Source organism: Triturus cristatus, chromosome 5_1 (assembly GCF_964204655.1).
Source record: "Triturus cristatus chromosome 5_1, aTriCri1.1, whole genome shotgun sequence".
NCBI lineage: Eukaryota > Metazoa > Chordata > Amphibia > Caudata > Salamandridae > Triturus > Triturus cristatus.
The window spans coordinates 416,424,157-416,443,866 of NC_140587.1; the positions used below are offsets into that span (position 1 = coordinate 416,424,157).

At 45.9% G+C, this 19,710-nt stretch overlaps 1 protein-coding gene across 3 annotated transcripts in view; it reads right to left on the bottom strand.

Moving 5' to 3' along the window:
* SPAG1 (sperm associated antigen 1) overlaps window positions 1-19,710 on the bottom strand; it is a 1,022,992-nt gene that overhangs the window by 258,443 nt on the left and 744,839 nt on the right. For all 3 annotated transcript variants that reach the window (XM_085605177.1, XM_085605176.1, XM_085605178.1), the window contains one exon: window positions 16,056-16,204. In XM_085605177.1, coding sequence (XP_085461303.1) covers window positions 16,056-16,204 — 149 coding nt within the window. The remainder of the gene's footprint in view (window positions 1-16,055; window positions 16,205-19,710) is intronic.

Genomic DNA, 19,710 nt, shown 5'->3' on the forward strand with positions numbered 1-19,710 from the left:
TAGCATCCCGAAATGCATGCAGTGTTAACCAACCGCAATGCCAGGCTAGTAGAAGAAAATATTTTCCAGCTTAACATTTCCAGGCTCTTGGATTCCCAGGATTTAAGTGTGAAGTGGAGGCTTGGACCCCAGATTCTCTGTGGTAGGGTGTTCTGTGAGGAATTTGGGGTGCCCTGGAGCGGGCGGTGGCAGCAGGCAATTGTCCTGTACACAGGAGCCCCTGTGTTGGGCTTGGACCAAGTCCCAAGCAGGACATTAGTAAGTGCTTTTTTCAAACGGGAGAAGCGGTTCTGAAGGGGACACCCGACTGAAGAACTTCCATTAAGACATTAGTCTTGACTGTCACGGAGGGCAAGCTAAGGTCCAGGACTTCACCCACCCTCCGCACAACCATTGCGAATGAAGCACATGAACCACAGCCACGAAAGGGGGAGAAAGCATGTCAGCATCTGGAGAAGTATCCAGTCCACTGGCTTCACCCAGATCCTCACACCAGTGCAAGGTGTCATAAGGCAGATATTCTTCAGGATCCCACGACCCTTCCCATTCGTCCTCCACTCCTAGCCCACAGGAATAGGGCTTAGGCTTTGGCCTGGAAGGCATGGCTCCAGATGGTGCCAGAGTCAGCGTAGGGCGAGGTCCCTACGGCTCCGTGTCAGAGTTGTAAATGGGGATGGCACTGTGAGCGTCGGCCTCGGAACCTTGCTTGCTTGGCTATGCGCTGACTGGCGCAGAAAGAAAAGATCAGACACCAGTGCTCTGGGGTGGTGCCTATGTAGGCATGAGAACGTCACTCCCCATGTGGACTATGGCGCTGATGCCACACTGAGATGAACGATGCCACCTACCGGGGTGCAGGAGTACTGCTCAACAAAAAGTATGGATCCACTCCAACGCCTGGGGATAATTCTAAGGTAAAATATTTGAGGCAAGAAGTTTCTACGAGACAGGATCTTCAAAGACCTCTTGCGTAGGCTTAAGCATTCCCTTAAGCATTGGCAAAAACTGGGTGGCACGCTGAGTGTGGGAGAGCATTTCTACCAAGAGGTTCTCTGGAGCAGTGTGTAGGTCCACCTTGAGAAAGGTGGCTGCCCTGTAGATTACCTCGTGGTAAGAGGTGGTTTCATTGGGAGGGGAAGGCTTGGCAGGGTAAAGGTCAGGCTCATTGTCATCTGGAGGGACAATCCCATTGTCATATCCCATGGGTCATCGGGAGCATCATAAAGATCTAAGGGTTGAGGGATCCCCTACCACAGGAGGAATTTTTAGACCCTTCCGAAGAAGGAGGCAGAGCCCCTGTGGTGGTGGAAGGGGAGGAGGAGTAGATGGTGTAGGAGGTGGAAGAACAAGCCTTGGGGACAGCAGGCTGGTGTCCCTGTCTTAACACTTATTGAGCTATGAGGGTGAAGGGAGTTCCAATGCTGGTTCCTACTCAAATTCAAATCACTCTTTTGATGGCGAGTCGTCTTCTAACACAGGCCCAGCGTGGGCTGCTGGTCTCGGAGTCTGAGTCGAATCAGGTTCCGGGCTGAGGAATGCGACCTGTTCAACCACAACATCTCCTTCCACGTCTTCCTCTTCGAGATCTTCCACGAAGATGTCAGAGATCTGGTCGTCTCAGTGTTGCTCCATGGCACGTTGTGCGAGTCGCACCTGTTCTGGATGATCTTTTTGAAACGGAAGGTGATACAAGCAGAGCAGGAGGCCTCGTTAGGCTCTGGGGACAGACAGATGTTGCAAACTGTGTTTGACCTGCTCATATGTACTTGGAATGGCACTGTGGACAGTAGCGAAGCGGCGTCTTTTCCATTACGGTAATCGCATTCTCAAGCACGAGACTAGATGAAAGAGGCATGAGAGGGGCAAATCCCACAGAGGGGCATCGACAAAGACACAAATCAGATGGAGGGACCACAATGGAATAGAAACAAAAAAACTTGGTGCACTGAAGGAGTGTTTGAAGGCCTAACGATGAGCATCATGTGACATCGACTCTAGAAAACTATTTAACTATGGAGTCGATGTCCATGCGCATAACCAGTGATAGAAGTCACTATAGCTCGTGACTAACTACTTCTTTGAAGAAAAACAAGTTGTACATGTCCGAGCCCAACACAAGATGGCAGTAGTATGCAGAGCATGTGTACCTACAGCTACACATGCCAGGAACATAGTCTTTCCTATTTCACAGACAGAGTATTCATAGCACGTTCACTGCAGTCTCTACAATACCCCCAGTTCTGTGCTACATATGTGGACACTCTTGTGATACCCACTATACTATGAGTGCCATCTTGTGTCCCAGGGATTTGGAGGGTTCATGGGCTTCTTGTGCTTACCATTGCAATGGATGGCAAAAAAGGCCATCCAAAGTTGCACAAAAAAGTTAGTGACTTCCAGAAAAGAGGCACGCATTGTAATAAAATAACCTTACTTATAAAGAGTGGAAACATACAATGAAAATTGTAATTAATGGACAGTGATGATAACCATTGCTGTGAACCCCAGTAGGGTGAACTGTGCTGATGCGAATACCATTTACTGATTACTGTCTGAATAGAACACAAATGAGCCGAACTCTTAGCTAAACACTACAGAATTAAGCACAACTTCATAACAGACGTTGCATAAACCTCTTTTGAACAAATTGAAACCACGCCAAGAAGCTGTCTCTTATAATAAGGTACACTGAGCTGTGAATGGAAGGTAGTCGTATACATCACGATATGTAGATGTGATTATTGCTGCCTTCAGTGTTTGTGTGCGCTAAAATCCACAAGCCTGTACTCCTCACAGTGAGGGACATATTAGTTCAGCTCCTTTCTTCCACACAACAAGGAGGTACACGACTGGAGGATAAACAGGCAGACAGATAAACAAGAATCACCCACCGAACGTCTCTGTGCAGGTTCTAGTTCTGAGTGTCCGTAACCAGTGTCCTTAGCCTCAGGTCTTTGTTTAGCACAAAGTACACTAAAGACTAAGGATGGCAACAGTGTAGATTTGGGTATCACTTTACCTTGTGTAAAGATTTGGGGATGAAGGGGTTGGAGGGTTGGGGTGGCCTGGCATGCAGCATGGCACCTCCACCTTAAATAAGCTCTTACCATAGGCCCCCAAAATCCTTTTGATTCCTCATGCATAGCTGTACATCAACAATGGTCTCCAACTACTAACTGTTGGAAGACCACAGCGCTATTGGCGAGCTCGATCTCTAAGGTTGAGATAGTGTTGTGGCTCCCTCAGCGGGTAGGGTGATATCAGCAGAGCCACCAAGAGACTCACTGTATCGATGCAGCCCTGCTTGCAGAGGGGGCTGTAAAATGGAAAGAGCTGCACTTGCTGCCACCTCTATTCCTCCCTGGTGTTTCCTGCCCACATCACTACTGAATGACCCATAGTGAGAGAGCTGGCCCAAAGGCTTTCTGAAAATTGTGGTCTGACACATACCTTTGGCGCAGCACTAAGCCAAGAGGATGAAACATTTCTCGAGGGAGGTGACTAAACCAAGGCTAAATGGTCTGGAGCCGAGACAGCACTACACAGGAATGGGATATTGTGTATGCTGCCCCCTCACCCCTCTTCTGTTTCATGCCTGCCCAGCCAAGTTTCATTCCTGCTGAAAAGCGGCTATTTTGGACTTGGGTCCCAGTACGCGCTTGAGCCGCAACACAGATGTGGGCGACCAGCGAAGGCAACATCCCCCCAGAGGGGTGGTCGGCAGAAGGATGGAAGGAAGACCCAGCTGTAAACTGTACACCATCTAGGGAGGAACTACACTCACAAGGCCAGCAGAATTAAAGAATTAAAGATCCAATATCAGCTCGAGTCTCTGTGCAGAACAGACTGGTGCAGGCCTTCTCCTTCACAGGTGAGGGGACAGAGGAGACATCAGAAGCGCTACCCTTGTCAGAAATTTGCCTAGTTCCCAGTCATCGTGGGCGAACAGGGATGATGAAAGGGAGGCGTGGGGAAGGGCAGTTGAGGAGGAAATGGAAGTTCCTTTCTCTTCTATTTCTTCCCTGCTTCGCTTCTCTTGCGTAGGCTGCCCCAACACTGAGCAAGAACAGCAACATAGGACCAAAGGTCCATCTCCTCACCTGCCGATTGCTGAGAGTGAGAGAACTAAAGAATCTGCCAAAAAACTACCAGATTAGTTCAGAGGATAGTACCCACCAGGACAATGAATACAGAGGAAGTGAATACTGCACCATTTTGCACTGACAATAGTTTTCAAGCAATACCAGAGACTTGTACCTCGGGCAGACAGAGGTTGCAGACGTCGTGTGGGTCGCGTTGAGCATACTTGTGGTGGCACTTGGGGCAGAACTTGAAAGGGGTACTCTCCATGACCCCTACCTTGCCATTTGTGGACCGAAGTGGTCCTCTGTGGTGTTAACTTAAGCTCTGCTCCTGTCTCCAGCAACGATGTCGATGATTGATGATATTTCTCTGCGATCTTTTTCGACGATTTTGGGGGGGAAATCAAAATTTTCTTCAGAGCTTCCCGTCTTGCTTCCAGACCCAACGGTGGAAAAAAGAATCTGAAGATGGTTACCATTCACGTCGGCCTCCAGGATACTGTCTGACGTCACACAAGGGACGTACCTGGCACCAAATGGTGGTTGACAGCGACCAAAACAAGGAAAAAAAACAAACAAAGACAATTCCGGACACAACCACTAGATGGCGGAATAATGCACAACATGTGAATCTAAAAAAGGATTCACGCTGCAAAACTACGTTTCAAAGCAAAATTTCATGATTATTAGACTCTTATGTGGCTGGAAAACAGTGGATACAGAGGGGAGAGAAAGGCAAGTGGTAATAACTTGTGGATCATAGGCGTTCCAGAGGGGGCGGAGGAAGATAACCTAAGCAGTTACTCCTGACTTGGCTAAAGATCTGGGTCCCTCTCAGGAGATAGAGCAACTTATTTTATAATTGAGCAGGCTCATTTAGAACTAACTCAAAAGTCCCCGTTCAGAGTACAGCCCAGGCCGTTAATAGCCAGGAGCCTTCATTTTATGGATGATGACGTTTTGTTGAGAGAAGCCCACTGGAAAGGTGTTAACTGTTTTATGATTCACGCCTGTTCTATCTTATTCCCAGAATACACAAATCGGATCCAGCAGCAAAGTAACTTATTTATGCCCATTAAGCAAAAAATTAGGGCTATGAGGGGGGAGCATGCTCTACTCCACCCGACAAAACAGAGTGATCCCGGAGGGGCAGGAGGCTGGGTGGGGAATGGTGGGGCATGAGGGAGAGGGACTACTACTACAGAAGAAAAAAAATTGAATATCAGATACTGAGTTCTCACAGGGGAGGATGCCGAAGGAAATGCCATTGACGAAACAGAGAAACTAAGTTTACTAGAATACAGGCTGGCCTAGAGGATCCAAACTGGAAAATGACAAGGCAATTGTGCTACCTGGCCCCCAAAATCCGAACTTAAGACATCATGGACTCATGACCACTTGTGTATGTGCCTAGAAGTACCCACTATTGACAAACTACCCTAAACAGTCTATGCTTATTACAGATGTCTTTTAACCATGAACTAGTGGGAGTCCCCCAATACACAGTTGAGGTCCCTAACTCTAGTGTAAATAAATTGTAATCTAGGATAAAAGACGTCAGGGAATCAGGGAAGCTACCAGCCCAAATGGTGTGGATGAGAGAGGGCAGGATAGCAGACGGATAGGAGATATGACACTTGACATGTACGTTAATTAGAGTGGGACGACGAAACACTATGCTCGAGTTCTCAAACCCTGTGACCTCAAGTTTGTTATGGGAAGTTCTATGGGCAGCAGATGCTTCTGGGGTAGAAGTACTGGGAGAGGGGGGTGTAGGGGGAAAGAAGTGTTGTTTTAGGTGTTATTGTCTTATTACCATTCAAATTGGTGCGACAACGTCAAATGTTATCTAAATGAGGTCATTAGTATTATGTGCTCAATAGAAATAAAGGAGACCGACAAGATCCTTATCGGTTTTGCATAATGTCACGGAATGTTAATGGACCGAATGATAAAATCAAGAAGAGAATAGTATTGGAATTTGCTAAGCAACATGCCCCCATAATAGATTTCAAAAAGGCCTTTGGCTCTTCAGCCTGGAACTTTCTTTCCAGAATTCTGCAGAGATTGAACTTAGAAGCACAATTCCTGGTATATCTCAAACTCCTATATAGTGAACGGCTAGCGAGAAAAAGAGTAAATGGCACTGCCCGTCCCCTTTAAGACAGAACTAGGTACACAACAGAGTTGCACCCTGTCACCTCTTCAAGTTGCCTTGGCCAGCGAATCGCAGAGCATGGATAAGTTTAACGGAAGTCCTAGATGCGTTTGGGAAGGTCTCTATACGGACAGTCGATTGTGACAAATCTGTGATATTCCCATTGTAAGGAAGCACCTCAATGATTGCCTATCATTACTGTTTATTGACAATCATAGATAGTTTAAAAAAACGGAATATATAAATCACTGCTAAACCCAAACAATGCTGAAACAAATCTCAAACCCCTACTATGCAAGCTGTGCAATGACCTAGCCAATTGCAGGTCATTGCCATTGTCACTCAATGACAATTCTGAACTCTGAAATTATTGCCTTGCCCCACATATTGTATATATTTCAAAGCTATGCATAGCAAAGCCATTGCTCCTTTTTCCATCAAACATGTATATTTGCAGGGAAAACTCTACAGGATTGGAAAAATGTGCTCAGTCTGTTTATGATGAAGGGCTAGCAATGGCTGGTGTTAAACTATATCACGTGACATCTCTGCTTATTATAATTAACGGCTGGCTATTTGGACAACGGAACAACCCAGCACACCGGCTGAAACTCTAAAGCCTCTTAGAAATGAACCTAATATACATGTTATATGGTGGCCAGAAATATTGAATATGCTACTTACCAGTATGCATCTGTTCTTGGCATGTAGGGCTGCTGACATTCATATCTGTGCATAGATCGCCGCCTAGTGTTGGGTCCGGATGATTGCACATTGTTGTCCTGGAAGAGTCTTCGAAGTATCCTAAGATGGGTGACTCCTCCCCTGGACTACAGTGCGCATGGGCATCCTCTCCATCCCCAGATTGTTTTTCGCCATTGTGGCAGTGATGGAGTAGATACAGGAAGTGATGACCATGCTATACAGTAATTCTGAGAGCTGCAGCTGCTACAGGCGCCGGGGAGGAGGGTGGGCGATATGAATGTCAGCAGCCCTACATGCCAAGAACAGCTGCATACTGGTAAGTAGCATATTCAGTTCGAGGCATGTGGGCTGCTGAATTCAGATCTGTGCATAGAATTCACAGCAGTACCTCCTATTAGCGGCGGATACCCGTGCCAGCTGCAGCAGTCTGAAAAAGAGTTTTGAGAACAGCCTGTCCTACAGCTGCCTGCTGTTTTGAGTGTACATCTACACAGTAGTCTTTGGTAAATGTATGTATAGTGGACCATGTGGCTGCTCTACATATTTCCTGTAAAGGAATGTTTCCCAGGAAAGCCATGGACGCCCCTAACTTTCGTATTGAGTGGGCTCGTGGGGGAATCGTTAATGTGCGTTTAGCTTTTTGATAACAAATTTGTATACATTTAACGATCCATCTGGCTATACCTGCTTTGGAAATGGCGTTGCCCTTGTGTTGCGGAGAGAAGGCAACGAAGAGTTGTTTAGTCTTCCTAAAGTTTTTAGTTCTGTCAAAGTAGTACATGAGGGCCCTCTTTACATCTAGTGTGTGGAGCATCCTCTCAGCGACATTTTGTGGGTTTTGAAAGAAAACAGGCAGTTCAATGGTTTGGTTCATGTGGAACTGCGATATTACTTTAGGCATGAATTTGGGGTTGGTACGTAGTACGACCCGGTTTGCGTGAACTTGTATAAATGGCTCCTGAATGGTTAGTGCCTGGAGTTCACAAACTCTCCTTAAGGAAGTGATAGCAACCAGGAAAGCTACTTTCCAGGTGAGGAATTGAATCTCACATGAATGGAGAGGTTCAAAGGGTGGACCCATTAGTCTGGTGAGGACCAAGTTGAGGTTCCACACCGGTGCTGGGGGGTGCCTTGGGGGAATCACCCGTTTAAGTCCTTCCAAGAAGGCTTTGATGGCAGGCACTCTGAATAAAGAGAGGTGCTGCCTGTTTTGGAGATAGGCTGCTATTGCGGTTAAATGGACACGTATCGAGGTGTATGCCAGATTGCATCGGTATAGGTGTAATAGATAGCAGATTATGTTCTGAATAGATGCGTCTAGCGGGTTAATGTCATTGTTGTTGCAATAAATGACAAACCTCTTCCATTTGGCTGCATAGCAAGCTCTGGTAGTGGGTCTCCTAGCTTCCTTAATGATCTCCATACAGTCAGGTGGCAGGTTTAGGTAGCCAAACTCTAGGACTTCAGGAGCCAGATTGCCAGGTTCAGCTGTTGCGGATCTGGGTGCTGAATTTCTCCATGGTTCTGCGTCAAAAGCGCGGGTTTGATCCGCAGCCTTTGATGCGGCACCACGGAAAGTTCCAGAAAGGTGGTGTACGATGGCTGGCGTGCCCATGTCGGAGCAACCAGGATGAGTGTCAGTGAGTGTTGTCGCAGTTTGCGTGCCACCAGCGGTATCAACGGCGCTGGGGGAAAAGCGTACGCAAATCTGCAGGACCAGTTCATCCATATCGCATTGCCCTGCGACTGTGGATGTGGGAACCTGGCGGCAAAGCTTTGGCATTTTGCGTTTTCCCTTGTGGCGAATAGGTCTATCTCTGGATGACCCCACTGCTGGAAGTACGGTTGGAGTACTGATGGGTGTAACTCCCACTCGTGCATCTGGTGGCTGTGTCTGCTGAGCAGATCCGCCATCTGGTTGTCCTTGCCTGGGAGGTGTTCCGCCATGAGGAATATGTTCCTCTGAATGGCCCACTTCCACATGCTCTGAGCCAGATGAGACAACTGTGGAGAGTGTGTTCCTCCCTGCTTCTGTATGTAGTACATGGCAGTCATGTTGTCCGTCCGGATCAACACGACCTTGTTGCACAGGTGTACTTTGAATGCTTTCATTGCCAGGAAGATTGCCATCAGTTCCAGAAGGTTGATGTGCATCTTCTTTTGTTGTGTAGTCCATAGTCCCTGCACTGTGTAATTGAGTACATGAGCTCCCCATCCTTGGAGAGAAGCGTCCGCTGTCAGTATTATTTGTGGAACAGGCTCTTGGAAAGGTCGGCCCTTGCAAAGGTTTTGTGGATTCCACCATTGCAGAGAGTTGTATGCCCGACCGCTGACCAACACTAGGTCTTTTAGTTGCCAGTGAGTCTGATTCCATTGTCGTGCTAAGCACTCCTGAAGCGGGCGCATATGTAGACTCGCGTGTGGGAGTATGAAAATGCAGGAAGCCATCATGCCTATTAACTGCATGAACACTCGCGCCGGAAGGGAGTGTTGAGGTTGGTATTTTGAGATCAGCAGTTGTATGCTGTTGATTCTCACTAAAGTTGGCTGAGCTGTGGCAGCCAGTGTGTTGATTGTCGCGCCTAAGTACTGTTGTACGTGCGCAGGTTGGAGACTTAATTTTGGGTAATTTAGTGAGAATCCCAGATCGTGAAGAAGGTGAATGGTGTGGGACATGTGGGTGGCACATTGTTGTGCTGACTTGGCCTGAACTAGCCAGTCGTCCAAATAAGGGAAGACGTGAATATTTTGTCTTCGCAGATGCGCGGCCACCGTCGCCAGGCACTTGGTAAAGACCCTGGGTGCTGTTGTTACTCCGAAGGGGAGAACTTTGAACTGATAGTGATTCCCTTGAATAGTGAATCTGAGGTATTTCCTGTGTGAAGGGTGTATTGGTATGTGGAAGTATGCATCCTTCAGGTCTAGCATAGCTAGGAAGTCCCCCTGACTGAGTAGTGGGAGAACCTGTTGGAGGGTGAGCATATGGAAATGCTCGATTGGATATATAGGTTTAGGGGTCGCAGGTCTAGGATAGGTCTGAGCGAGCCGTCCTTTTTTGGGATCAAGAAGTACAGAGAGTACACCCCTGTGCCCTGCTGGGCGATGGGCACTACTTCTATTGCCCCTTTTGCGAGCATAGCAAGCACTTCTTGCTGGAGTAAATCTAAGTGTTCGGCTGACATAGGACGGTGCTTTGGTGGTATGTTGGGTGGAGTGGAAGTGAGTTCCAGACAGTACCCATGTTGAATGATGTCCCTGACCCACCTGTCCGTGGTGATGTTCTTCCATGCGGACAGGAACAGCCGGAGTCGTCCCCAGACAGGTGTTAAGTGGTCGGGGGGTAGGGAGAGGGCGTCACTGTTTGTTCTTTGGGGAGGACCTGGTGTTGCCATATCCACGTCCCCTGCCATTGGTGCTGGATCCACGATATCCACCCCTGTTGTTTTTGTCGTAGGTGGTTTGTGTGCCACCTTTAGAATTCTGTTGTTGTGACCCCTGACCCCTTGACGTTCCCCTATTTCCAGTGCGACGAAAGGAGCCACTACGGAATTGCTGCGTTTGTAGCGCCCCTATAGATTTGGCAGTGTCTGTGTCTTTTTTTATTTTCTCTAGGGTAGTGTCAACGTCTGGGCCAAATAAAAATTCCGTGTTAACCGGTAAGTTCAGGATATTGTTTTGGATCTCGGGTTTGAAGCCTGAGATGCGTAACCCGGCATGGCGTCGCAGCACGACACTTGTGTTTATTGCCCTGGCCGCTGTGTCAGCTGCGTCTAGGGCGCATTTTATGGATGCATTATTGAGGAGTTGTCCTTCTCTAATGAGGAGTTCCGCTGACTCTTTATACTCCTCTGGTAGATGTTGAAGCAGTGACTCCAGCGTGTCATAATGTGACCTGTCATAACGTGCCAGGAGTGCCTGTGTATTGGCAATGCGCAGGATATTCGCTGCTTGCGCTGCAACCCGTTTGCCCGATGTTTCAAAGACCTTTGACTCTTTGTCTGGGGAAGGAGCATCACCAGTCTGTGAGTGGGCTCTTTGGCGTGCGTTGGCAACCACCATAGAGTCTAATGGCAACTGACCCCTAATGTATTTAGGGTCACCAGGTGCAGGCTTATATTTCTTTTCAATCCTGGGGTTTAACACCCGGGCTCTTGTGGTGTCCTTGAAAATGTCTTTGGCAGGTTTCAGAACCCCTTTAAGCATGGGCAGAGTCTTGACAGTCCTTTCTGAAGATGCGAAAGTGTCAAGCAGGAAGTCCTCCTCAATGGCGTCAGAATGTAACTCTACCCCATGATGAGCAGCAGCCCGTTCCATAAGGGCATTAAATGCGGCCGTGACCTCTGTAGGAGATGTTTTAATGTTGTAGAGTTGCGCATCCTGAGTATGTGGCGCGATACTTTGGTCTGTGGGGTCATCCCATGCCTGATCAGGGTCTTGTGGTTCATTGGGATCTGCGTCCCCGGGGTAGATGGTATCGTCCCCACCATATTCCTGCATCGGGTCCGATTCAGAACGGGTAGGAGAAAAGGACTACGGATCCAGTTGGAGGGGATGGAAGTGTTCTTGTAGCACTGGTTCCTGCTCCGCCGGTAGCTTGCGTTTAAGAGGAATTTTGTATATAACTTCTTCCCTGACTGGCGTTATTTTGCGCTTGTGGAGCATTAACCTGCCAGTGTCGGCGTCGATAAATTGCGGCCCGAAGAATCTTGTTCTGTTATGCCAGTGGTGGTGGACTGTGTGTGTGTAGGACACGTGTCCGAATCTGAAATAGTTTCGGTGCCGATGTCGGTGGCAGCCCAAATGTAATGTTGGTGGGCTCCGAGTGCACTCTACAGGGTGAGGTAGTGTCGGGACCCGAGGTAGAGTGGAGGGCTACCCGGTCACGGATGCGTTGTAGAGATGCAGAGACCTGCTGCACAGCAAACTGAGATGGTGGTTTGGTGGGCATCTTGGTAGTAGGCGTCGAGGCCGACCCCGACTTTTTTGTTGGAAGGGGTCACTGGTCTGAAGGGATGCATCGATAGTCGACGTAGTCGAGGACTTATTCGGCATTGGTGCTTTAGGCGTCGACGTAGCCGAGGCGGACATCTTGACTGCGGAGGTTACGGGCTTCGGTGTCGGCGCCGAAGGTGTCGGTGCCTTGTGGTGCCCGAGGGCACGCTTCTTCTGTGCGTCGACCGCGTCTGCTGCGGTGAGCTCGGCGCCGAAGTCTCTCTGTACGCGTTCGGAGCCGACGACTTTTTTCAGCGTCGGCGCCGGGGCAGTGGACTGTTTCGACGCCTTTGATCCGACCACCACCAGTTTCACTTTCGATTTTGAAGGGACTGGAGCGATAGATGTGTTTGGGTTTAACAACCCGGTCGTCTTTGGTAATAGTGGCTCTTGCATAGTGTTCGATGCCGGGCCGGAAGGCGGGGCCGAGGAACCTTGTATTAGGTCTTGGGTAAGGCCCGAAGGCGATCCCTCGACCGGAGCCTGACGACGATGTACAGTTTCGGCCTCCGTTTCGACGGATTGGCCTAGCTCCTCGGGAGAGCCGTCTTCCTCGGCCCCATAGGCTTCGTCGAAGTCCCCTACCTCGTCGACTGCTTCTTCACGTCGAAAGAGCCCTTCGTCATCGTCGTCCGATTGGGAACCATGCTCTGAAGCGGGGCTAGAGACTATTTCTTCCACGCTCTCGGCGTCCTCGGTGCTGAATATATTGGTGGGTGCGGGCGCTGCCTGCTGCGCCTCGAGCCTCGCTGCCCGTCGGTTCCGTAGAGTTTTCTTGGATCGGAACCGCGCGCAGGCCATGCATTTCGATTCGTCGTGATCCGGCGAGAGACATTTATTACAGACTGGGTGGACGTCGATATGAGGGTACTTGGCGTGGCACAACAGACACCTCTTGAAAAGAGTCCTCGATTCCATCGTCGATGGAGCGTCGAAGTTTGGACCAATTCGGTCCAGAAGTTGGAAGAGGGTGTGGAGCACTAGAACTAGTAGTCGACACCGAACGGTAACTGTACCGACGAAAACTATAGGCCTTTTGGCCTAAAACTAAGTATTCCGAAGTTGAGCTAAGATAGTTGCATCCGAACCCAATGGCGGAAAAAAACAATCTGGGGATGGAGAGGATGCCCATGCGCACTGTGGTCCAGGGGAGGAGTCACCCATCTCAGGATACTTCGAAGACTCTTCCAGGACAACAATGTGCAATCATCCGGACCCAACACTAGGCGGCGATCTATGCACAGATGTGAATTCAGCAGCCCACATGCCTCGAACACAATGCCTCACCCTCTCACCAAAGTAGTTACTGAATGCTGCCCTGGAGTCCTATAATGGACGGAGTTGGATATAATCGTATGCAGAAGACTTGTGGGAAACTAGCTACAGCATACCTGGTTTCAATAATGGGTTCTCATTGGAATAACCCAGCTTGGATAAATATGGGAGAGAAATCATATTAGAACGTTTCTAGCTCTGAATGAGGAATTTTGACTACACTAATGCCAAAATCTTCAAATACTTTCAGTAGTGCCATGCCATACAGGCGCCCACAAACATGGCTTCAACCCCCTTCACAGATTTAACCCATTGGAGGCAAAACTAACAGTGGGAGGTCTTGGGAAACAACATATCTCAAATATCTAGTCCATTAGTTATTAATGCACTCAATAAGAACCGAGTACTTAATTCACAATGAGTGTCAGATATAGGACCATTAGAAGAGGACGACTGGAGAGATGTGCTAATTGCCCTCCCCCCCCCATGCACAAGCATTTGTGATTTTACTACCCCTAATCCAATTCAATTATCTACACAGGATATATTATTCCCCAGACAGACTCTGGACGATGACCAGGGGCATATCATCTGAACGTTCAATAATGTAGAGTTGCACTTAGGGATTTTTTCATATCACATGGAGATGTGCAATCATTCAAAGGTGCTGAGGTAGGATCTGCAAGGTGCTGACGAAGGGGATTAGGCTGGCCAATCTTTCTCTCCCACAAAATGGTGCTCTTGGGAGTGATGCAGAAAGAAGGAAATACAAAGAGGCAACACTCATTGGTAGAATTGAGATTATTGCTGGATAAACAAAATCAAGCCAAGCATTGGAGGTCCAAAACAACACTCCCAGTATATAGGAATGGCAGAGAGAAATGGATAGATAAACTTCTGCTTAATTTACAGTATATAAATTGAGAGGGAGTCCACACAAACACAATATGATATGGGAAATATAGTTGGAATATTTTAAAATAACAGTGGCATTAGTCATCTTCAAAAGAATGGCAATGTACCTATTTTTCTTCACAAATGAGGCACAAGTACTTAAATGCCATGTTGTATTACCTAGGGGAAATGCACACAGAGAGCCATAATATTAAATGTCAATACATAGTGTAAATTGATAGCTATTTTTTAATGCCAATAAAATGTAATATTAAACAAAAACATTTGGGGATGTAAGTTGCCTCCTTTGCACCCAGGACCTCTAAGAAATTACGACATAACATATTGATGCGCTGTAGAATTCAGGCTGGCACCATTGATTCTATTCTTGGTAAACAAAACATAGTTCTAGTAAAAGACTGAGACCTAAGGATTGTTTTTGTACCAATACCCAAAACTATGCTAAAACCTTATTTAAGTCAGTGTCCCACAGGTCGTCTATGTGAATAAAATTCTCTTCGGTAAAAAAAAAAAAAAAAAATAGCTCTAGACAGACATTTACTTTATTCGATGTGATTAATGTGTAAAATTGTGCCAGAGCACCAAACCCTGGAGTAAGCCTTAACTGACCAACTTCGCTATCCTTGGTGATTGAAGAGTACAACGCATCCTGGGACACCAGTGGAAAATAACAGCTACCACCACGAACAATGACCAGTAATCAGTGACAGGCCCCATTGAAAAAGTTTCAGAGAAATGATTCAACTTCAGCCAAACTCGCTTGGAGGATCAGCAAATATACCATCCTTCTCATTTCAGTCCCTGGAATACATTGAACTGAGTATATCGAAGTGAATCCCTTTGGGTAGTATTTAAAAGATATGGCTCCCACAGGCTTCTTCCCACTGCATAAATAAGGTGTGCACAGAATTAAAAGCACATTTGATGAAAACTGGTGTAACTCCATCCCTATGTGAGATTATCAGACTGAAGAGGTACAACTCATCTGATGTTGTGGGACTTACTCTTTTAAGCCGTAAGCTATGTCTCTAGTAAGTGAGGGAAACAATGCTTTGGCTCCAAAAGATAAATCCCACAACATCAGATGTCTTTGCTAAGTTAGGGACAGTGTAAAACCTGTCTTCTAAAAGGTTTGTGTGCATGATCACTCTCGACAGGATCATATCCAATAAAAAGTGCTTGTTATTGGCACAACCAACAACTGAACTAAAGCTCCAGATGCCACCTTTTCTAAACAGCTCAGACTTATTAGAGAGAATATTCTCCAATGTCTTATTCTTTGCTGCCAGTCATAGACATGAACAGCCTATTGCTCAGGAGCCTTAGCAAGTAGGTTTGGAAATGTTGACAGTTTTCAACATGACTTTACATGCTTGAAGACTTTCCTCTTAAGACATAATGATCTAACTCTCTTGGGTGATTTTTATGGTTAACAGCAATTTTGGCTAAAGGCAGAGGTCAACAGTAGAGAAGAGGAACAAGTATGGCAACCTCGTTCCTTCTCTAAGAGTTTTACAAAAAAAACCTCAACGCAAACAAGTGCCACCAACAATCTGAACACATACAACGCCCAAAGGTACGAAGATGTTCCAGCTGCAATAGTAGTAAATAAAACACTAAATTTGCAGTTTAAGAGGCCTAGAGAGCTTGGGGACTTATAGCAAATGGAAACTCCCTGCATGGAAAATATGAGGATAACATCTATACAAATGGTGTCCTATTAACTGTTACCCTCTGAGAAAACAACGCTAAATAAAGAGAATCATTAAAGTATAAACACTTTAGATGCACTATTTAGAGGAATACAAGTAAACAAATCATTAGGTTTAACAGTGTCCTACTAATGTGAATGCCATTCAAACATTGAATCGTAATTATCTTTCAAACACTGAATATAACTGACCATGCAAACGGTATATCTCACTTACTGCTAATCTGTGGGGGATCTTTAGCTTTACTGGAGGAATTAGAATTTCCAGTCCATCGATTTGACTGAGCTGACACAGGTACAGCTGGAATGGGGGGTAGCTTTTCTCTCCAATTTATTCCATCGAGGTCCATTAAAGTTCTTGTTATTCTGAAAAAACAAACAGTGTAGTTGAAAATATGCATACACTAACCCTAATGCGCTTAGAAAAAAGTACATTTATAGCGTGCATGAACAGAAGAGTCTACAGGTCCTATCCAGGTTTATGAACTCTTAAGTAACTTTAAGAAAGCAATTGTAATTTCCACAATAGACTGTAAATTACTCTTACGGAGGTGGAAAATCTAACAATATGGACCATTTTGAACCACTGTAGTTCAAGATAGGGGCAGGACAGATGATGGGTCATGTGAAATGGCCTAGAAAAATGCATGGAAGATTCACACATTTTTACCTATGTAGGTATTCTAAAATAATTTGCAAGGTTGGAGAAACCTTGTTTAGAGGACAGAAATTGTTGAGGAACACAGTCAAATGCCACAGAGTTGTGAGCTAAGAGGCTTCTGTATACAGGAAAACATGTTCCTGTGAAGAAAAAAGTAGAAAAAATGTAAACCATGCAAATACATACTACCACCTGACTTATTCATTTGCACATCCCATTTCAAGGAAAATCATGCGGAATAATACTGGTTATGGATATTCACACCTAATTTTACTTGCCAGCTGTGGTTAAAAAAACAAAAGGAAAATAAACCAGAAAGCTCTAGAAGATTTGTGCTTCTCAGGAAAAAAATATTCAACCTCAGCTGGAAAGGATAGTCTCTCACCTTTGCAATCCACTCCTATCTCAAAGACCACCAGTGACTGAAACTGTCAGAAAATGCTACTTCCTTTACTATGTCTCTGGTGGCTTACAGGATCAGTATTAACAGCATCAATGCACTAGGCTTCATTGATGAAAAAAATCAATACCAATCGGCTGAAAAGAAGTCAGTAGGATGCCATCCGGATGGTGAGGGAGGGCCGGGAATGGAGAAAATTTCAATGATATCCTGATGTGCCATGTGTCCGTAGCACTGCAGGGGCAGTACTGTAGACACGTAGTGCAGATATTTAGAACGAGAGAGGTTGCCACTCTCGTTAAGGCAACTTTGCAAGATTTCAAACTCCTGTTAACAATTGGTATATAAGCAGTCAACATGGCTTTCATGGTTTGTCTCCCCAGTTCTTTGTGAAGTTGTGCTGCTCTTAATACACTTAATTACGTGCTGTGCCTTTCTCTATCCAAAGATGCATACTTCAAGCAATAAGGGCCTATCCTGCCCTAGTGCCTTGGTTACATTACCAGAAAGCCCAGTGCTGCTGCTCAAGCTAGTTTGGTTTCCAGCATCGGCAGTACCTGACATACCTACTATTTTGCAGCTGCTTATATAATGTCAGATCACCCCAATTTTTGTTACTGGAACATTTAATTGTTCTCAACTTAAAAATGTCCCATCTAAGGCACAATTCTTCATAACAATCTTTCTGGTGGACACTCTAATTACCTGCAGATTCCTCACCTGTTTATTATCACCAGGTGCCAGACTGGATCCTGAAATATTTGTTGCTCTCTGTGCCGGTAAGGGGTGCTTGACTATTTCAGGACTGGAACTAACATCTTTGTGACATCACTGGAGCCAAAAAGTATCCACCCTGGAGCATCAAAGTCAGTTTTCTGTCCATTTTTTCCATGTTCTTAAAGGTAGAGACAAGGAAATTTTTTTCTGGCCTAGGACCATGCTTCAGAACTGGGAAAATGGTGCTATTGTGATGAAGCTGCAGGTACAACATCCATGAGAAAGATCATTATTGAAGGCAAGTAACTTTTTCTTCTGATACACTTCTACCTGCAGATTCCTCACCTGTTGACTAGTTCCAAAGCAGTGCCTCCATAGGTGCTGGGTCTGAAGGAATGGTCAAACAAGGAAATCCTTGAGCACTGAGCATGTGAAATTGCCACCCCTTGCTCACCTCTGAATCCAGGCAATAATGCTTGGTCGAGATGTGAAGAAAGCCCATGACATTATCCAACAGATCTCAAAGACAGGAACATTACTGGCTGATGCTTATGTAGAAGGCTTTGCCCTGGTGAAATGGGCCAGGATTGCCTCTGGCAGCTCCTTCTTTGCAAGGGAGTAGCATATATTGATATACAAAATTCTCTATTTGAATAAAGTCAACTTTTGGACTGCCTTGCCCTACCCCACAAAGAGCTGGTTTTCAGACCGTATGCCTTTAGTGCAGTTGATGTAGTAACTGACTGCCCGTCTGGGGTCCAGCCAGTGTAGCCACCACTCCTATTTGGAGGGGGTGGACAGTATAAAGGGGTTAGGGTCCTAGATTTGTTTTCGATGGAAAGGCATCACCATCTTGGGAAGGAAACCCACTTTGGTCCTGAGGACCAATCTGTCTGGAAAGAAGCAGGTGAGAGGATGTCAGAGCCTTCAACTTGCTGATGCATCTCCTCAAAGCAATGGCTACTAGAAAAAAATATTAAGAGTCAACACATTCAGCTGGGATCTGAGTACTGGCTCAAAAGAAGCAGCATTCAAAAAAGCCAACACAAGATTCAGATCCCATTGGGGCATAATAAATGAGGACAAAGAAAAAATGGATGTTAGTCCTTTCAAAAGCATAATCACAATCTGGGATTTGTAAATGTATGGTTGGTCTAGTTGAACTAGATGGCTATACTATGGAATTCGGACACACGCTGAACTACCATTGCAGGCTCTTTGAAATAAGTGGAACACAGACTTGGATAGAAAACTCACAGATAAAGAATGGGGTACTATATTGGAATACCCAAGGAAGGTGTCGCTCAATGCGAAGTTCACATTTATTTAACTTATGATTGTACACTGCGCTTACTTGACCCCACACAGACTACATGTCATGTTCCTGAACACGCCAGACTAATGTCCATGGTGTAGGAAACCTAATGCGGACTTAATACACATGTTCCCAACTGCAACATTACTGGGCTGCAGTGCATGAAGTACTGAATGAAGTGGCCCCACAGCGCAGAGGTATATCAGTGGAATACTCCATACTGGGACTAGGTATTAAAAATAAAAGTGGAAATCCCACAAGTCGATTCGTCAATATGGCACTGATTCTAGCTAAACATACGATAACCAAACACTGGAAAACCAGAGCACCACCACTGATGGAGGAATGGTATAATGACGTGGTGAGATGGGGGAAAGCAGAGAGTGCTGAGCTAAAAAGAGAAGAACGTAGAGAACTACGCAAAAAGCCTATTTCTTTAGGATGGAATACGATGCTAGAAGAATTTATGGCAACAGAATTGTAAAAGGTATAGGATAAATAATAAGGAATTGTAAGACATGAGCTAATGTACTATTACTATATGTAAGACAATTCCAGGATGTAATAAAAACAAAATGTGTATTGGATATCTACAATACGTCGGGCTTCACTGCTAGGTCTAAGTGTATATGGATGTGCTGTGTCCTATAATTGATACTTATAATTGCACTAGGGTTCATGGGCGGGGGGAGGGGTAAGTTCAGTTTTGAATAAGAGTGTAAGAATATATGTTCTGGATGCTAGAACGACTTTACTATGTACAACGATAATCTGTAAAT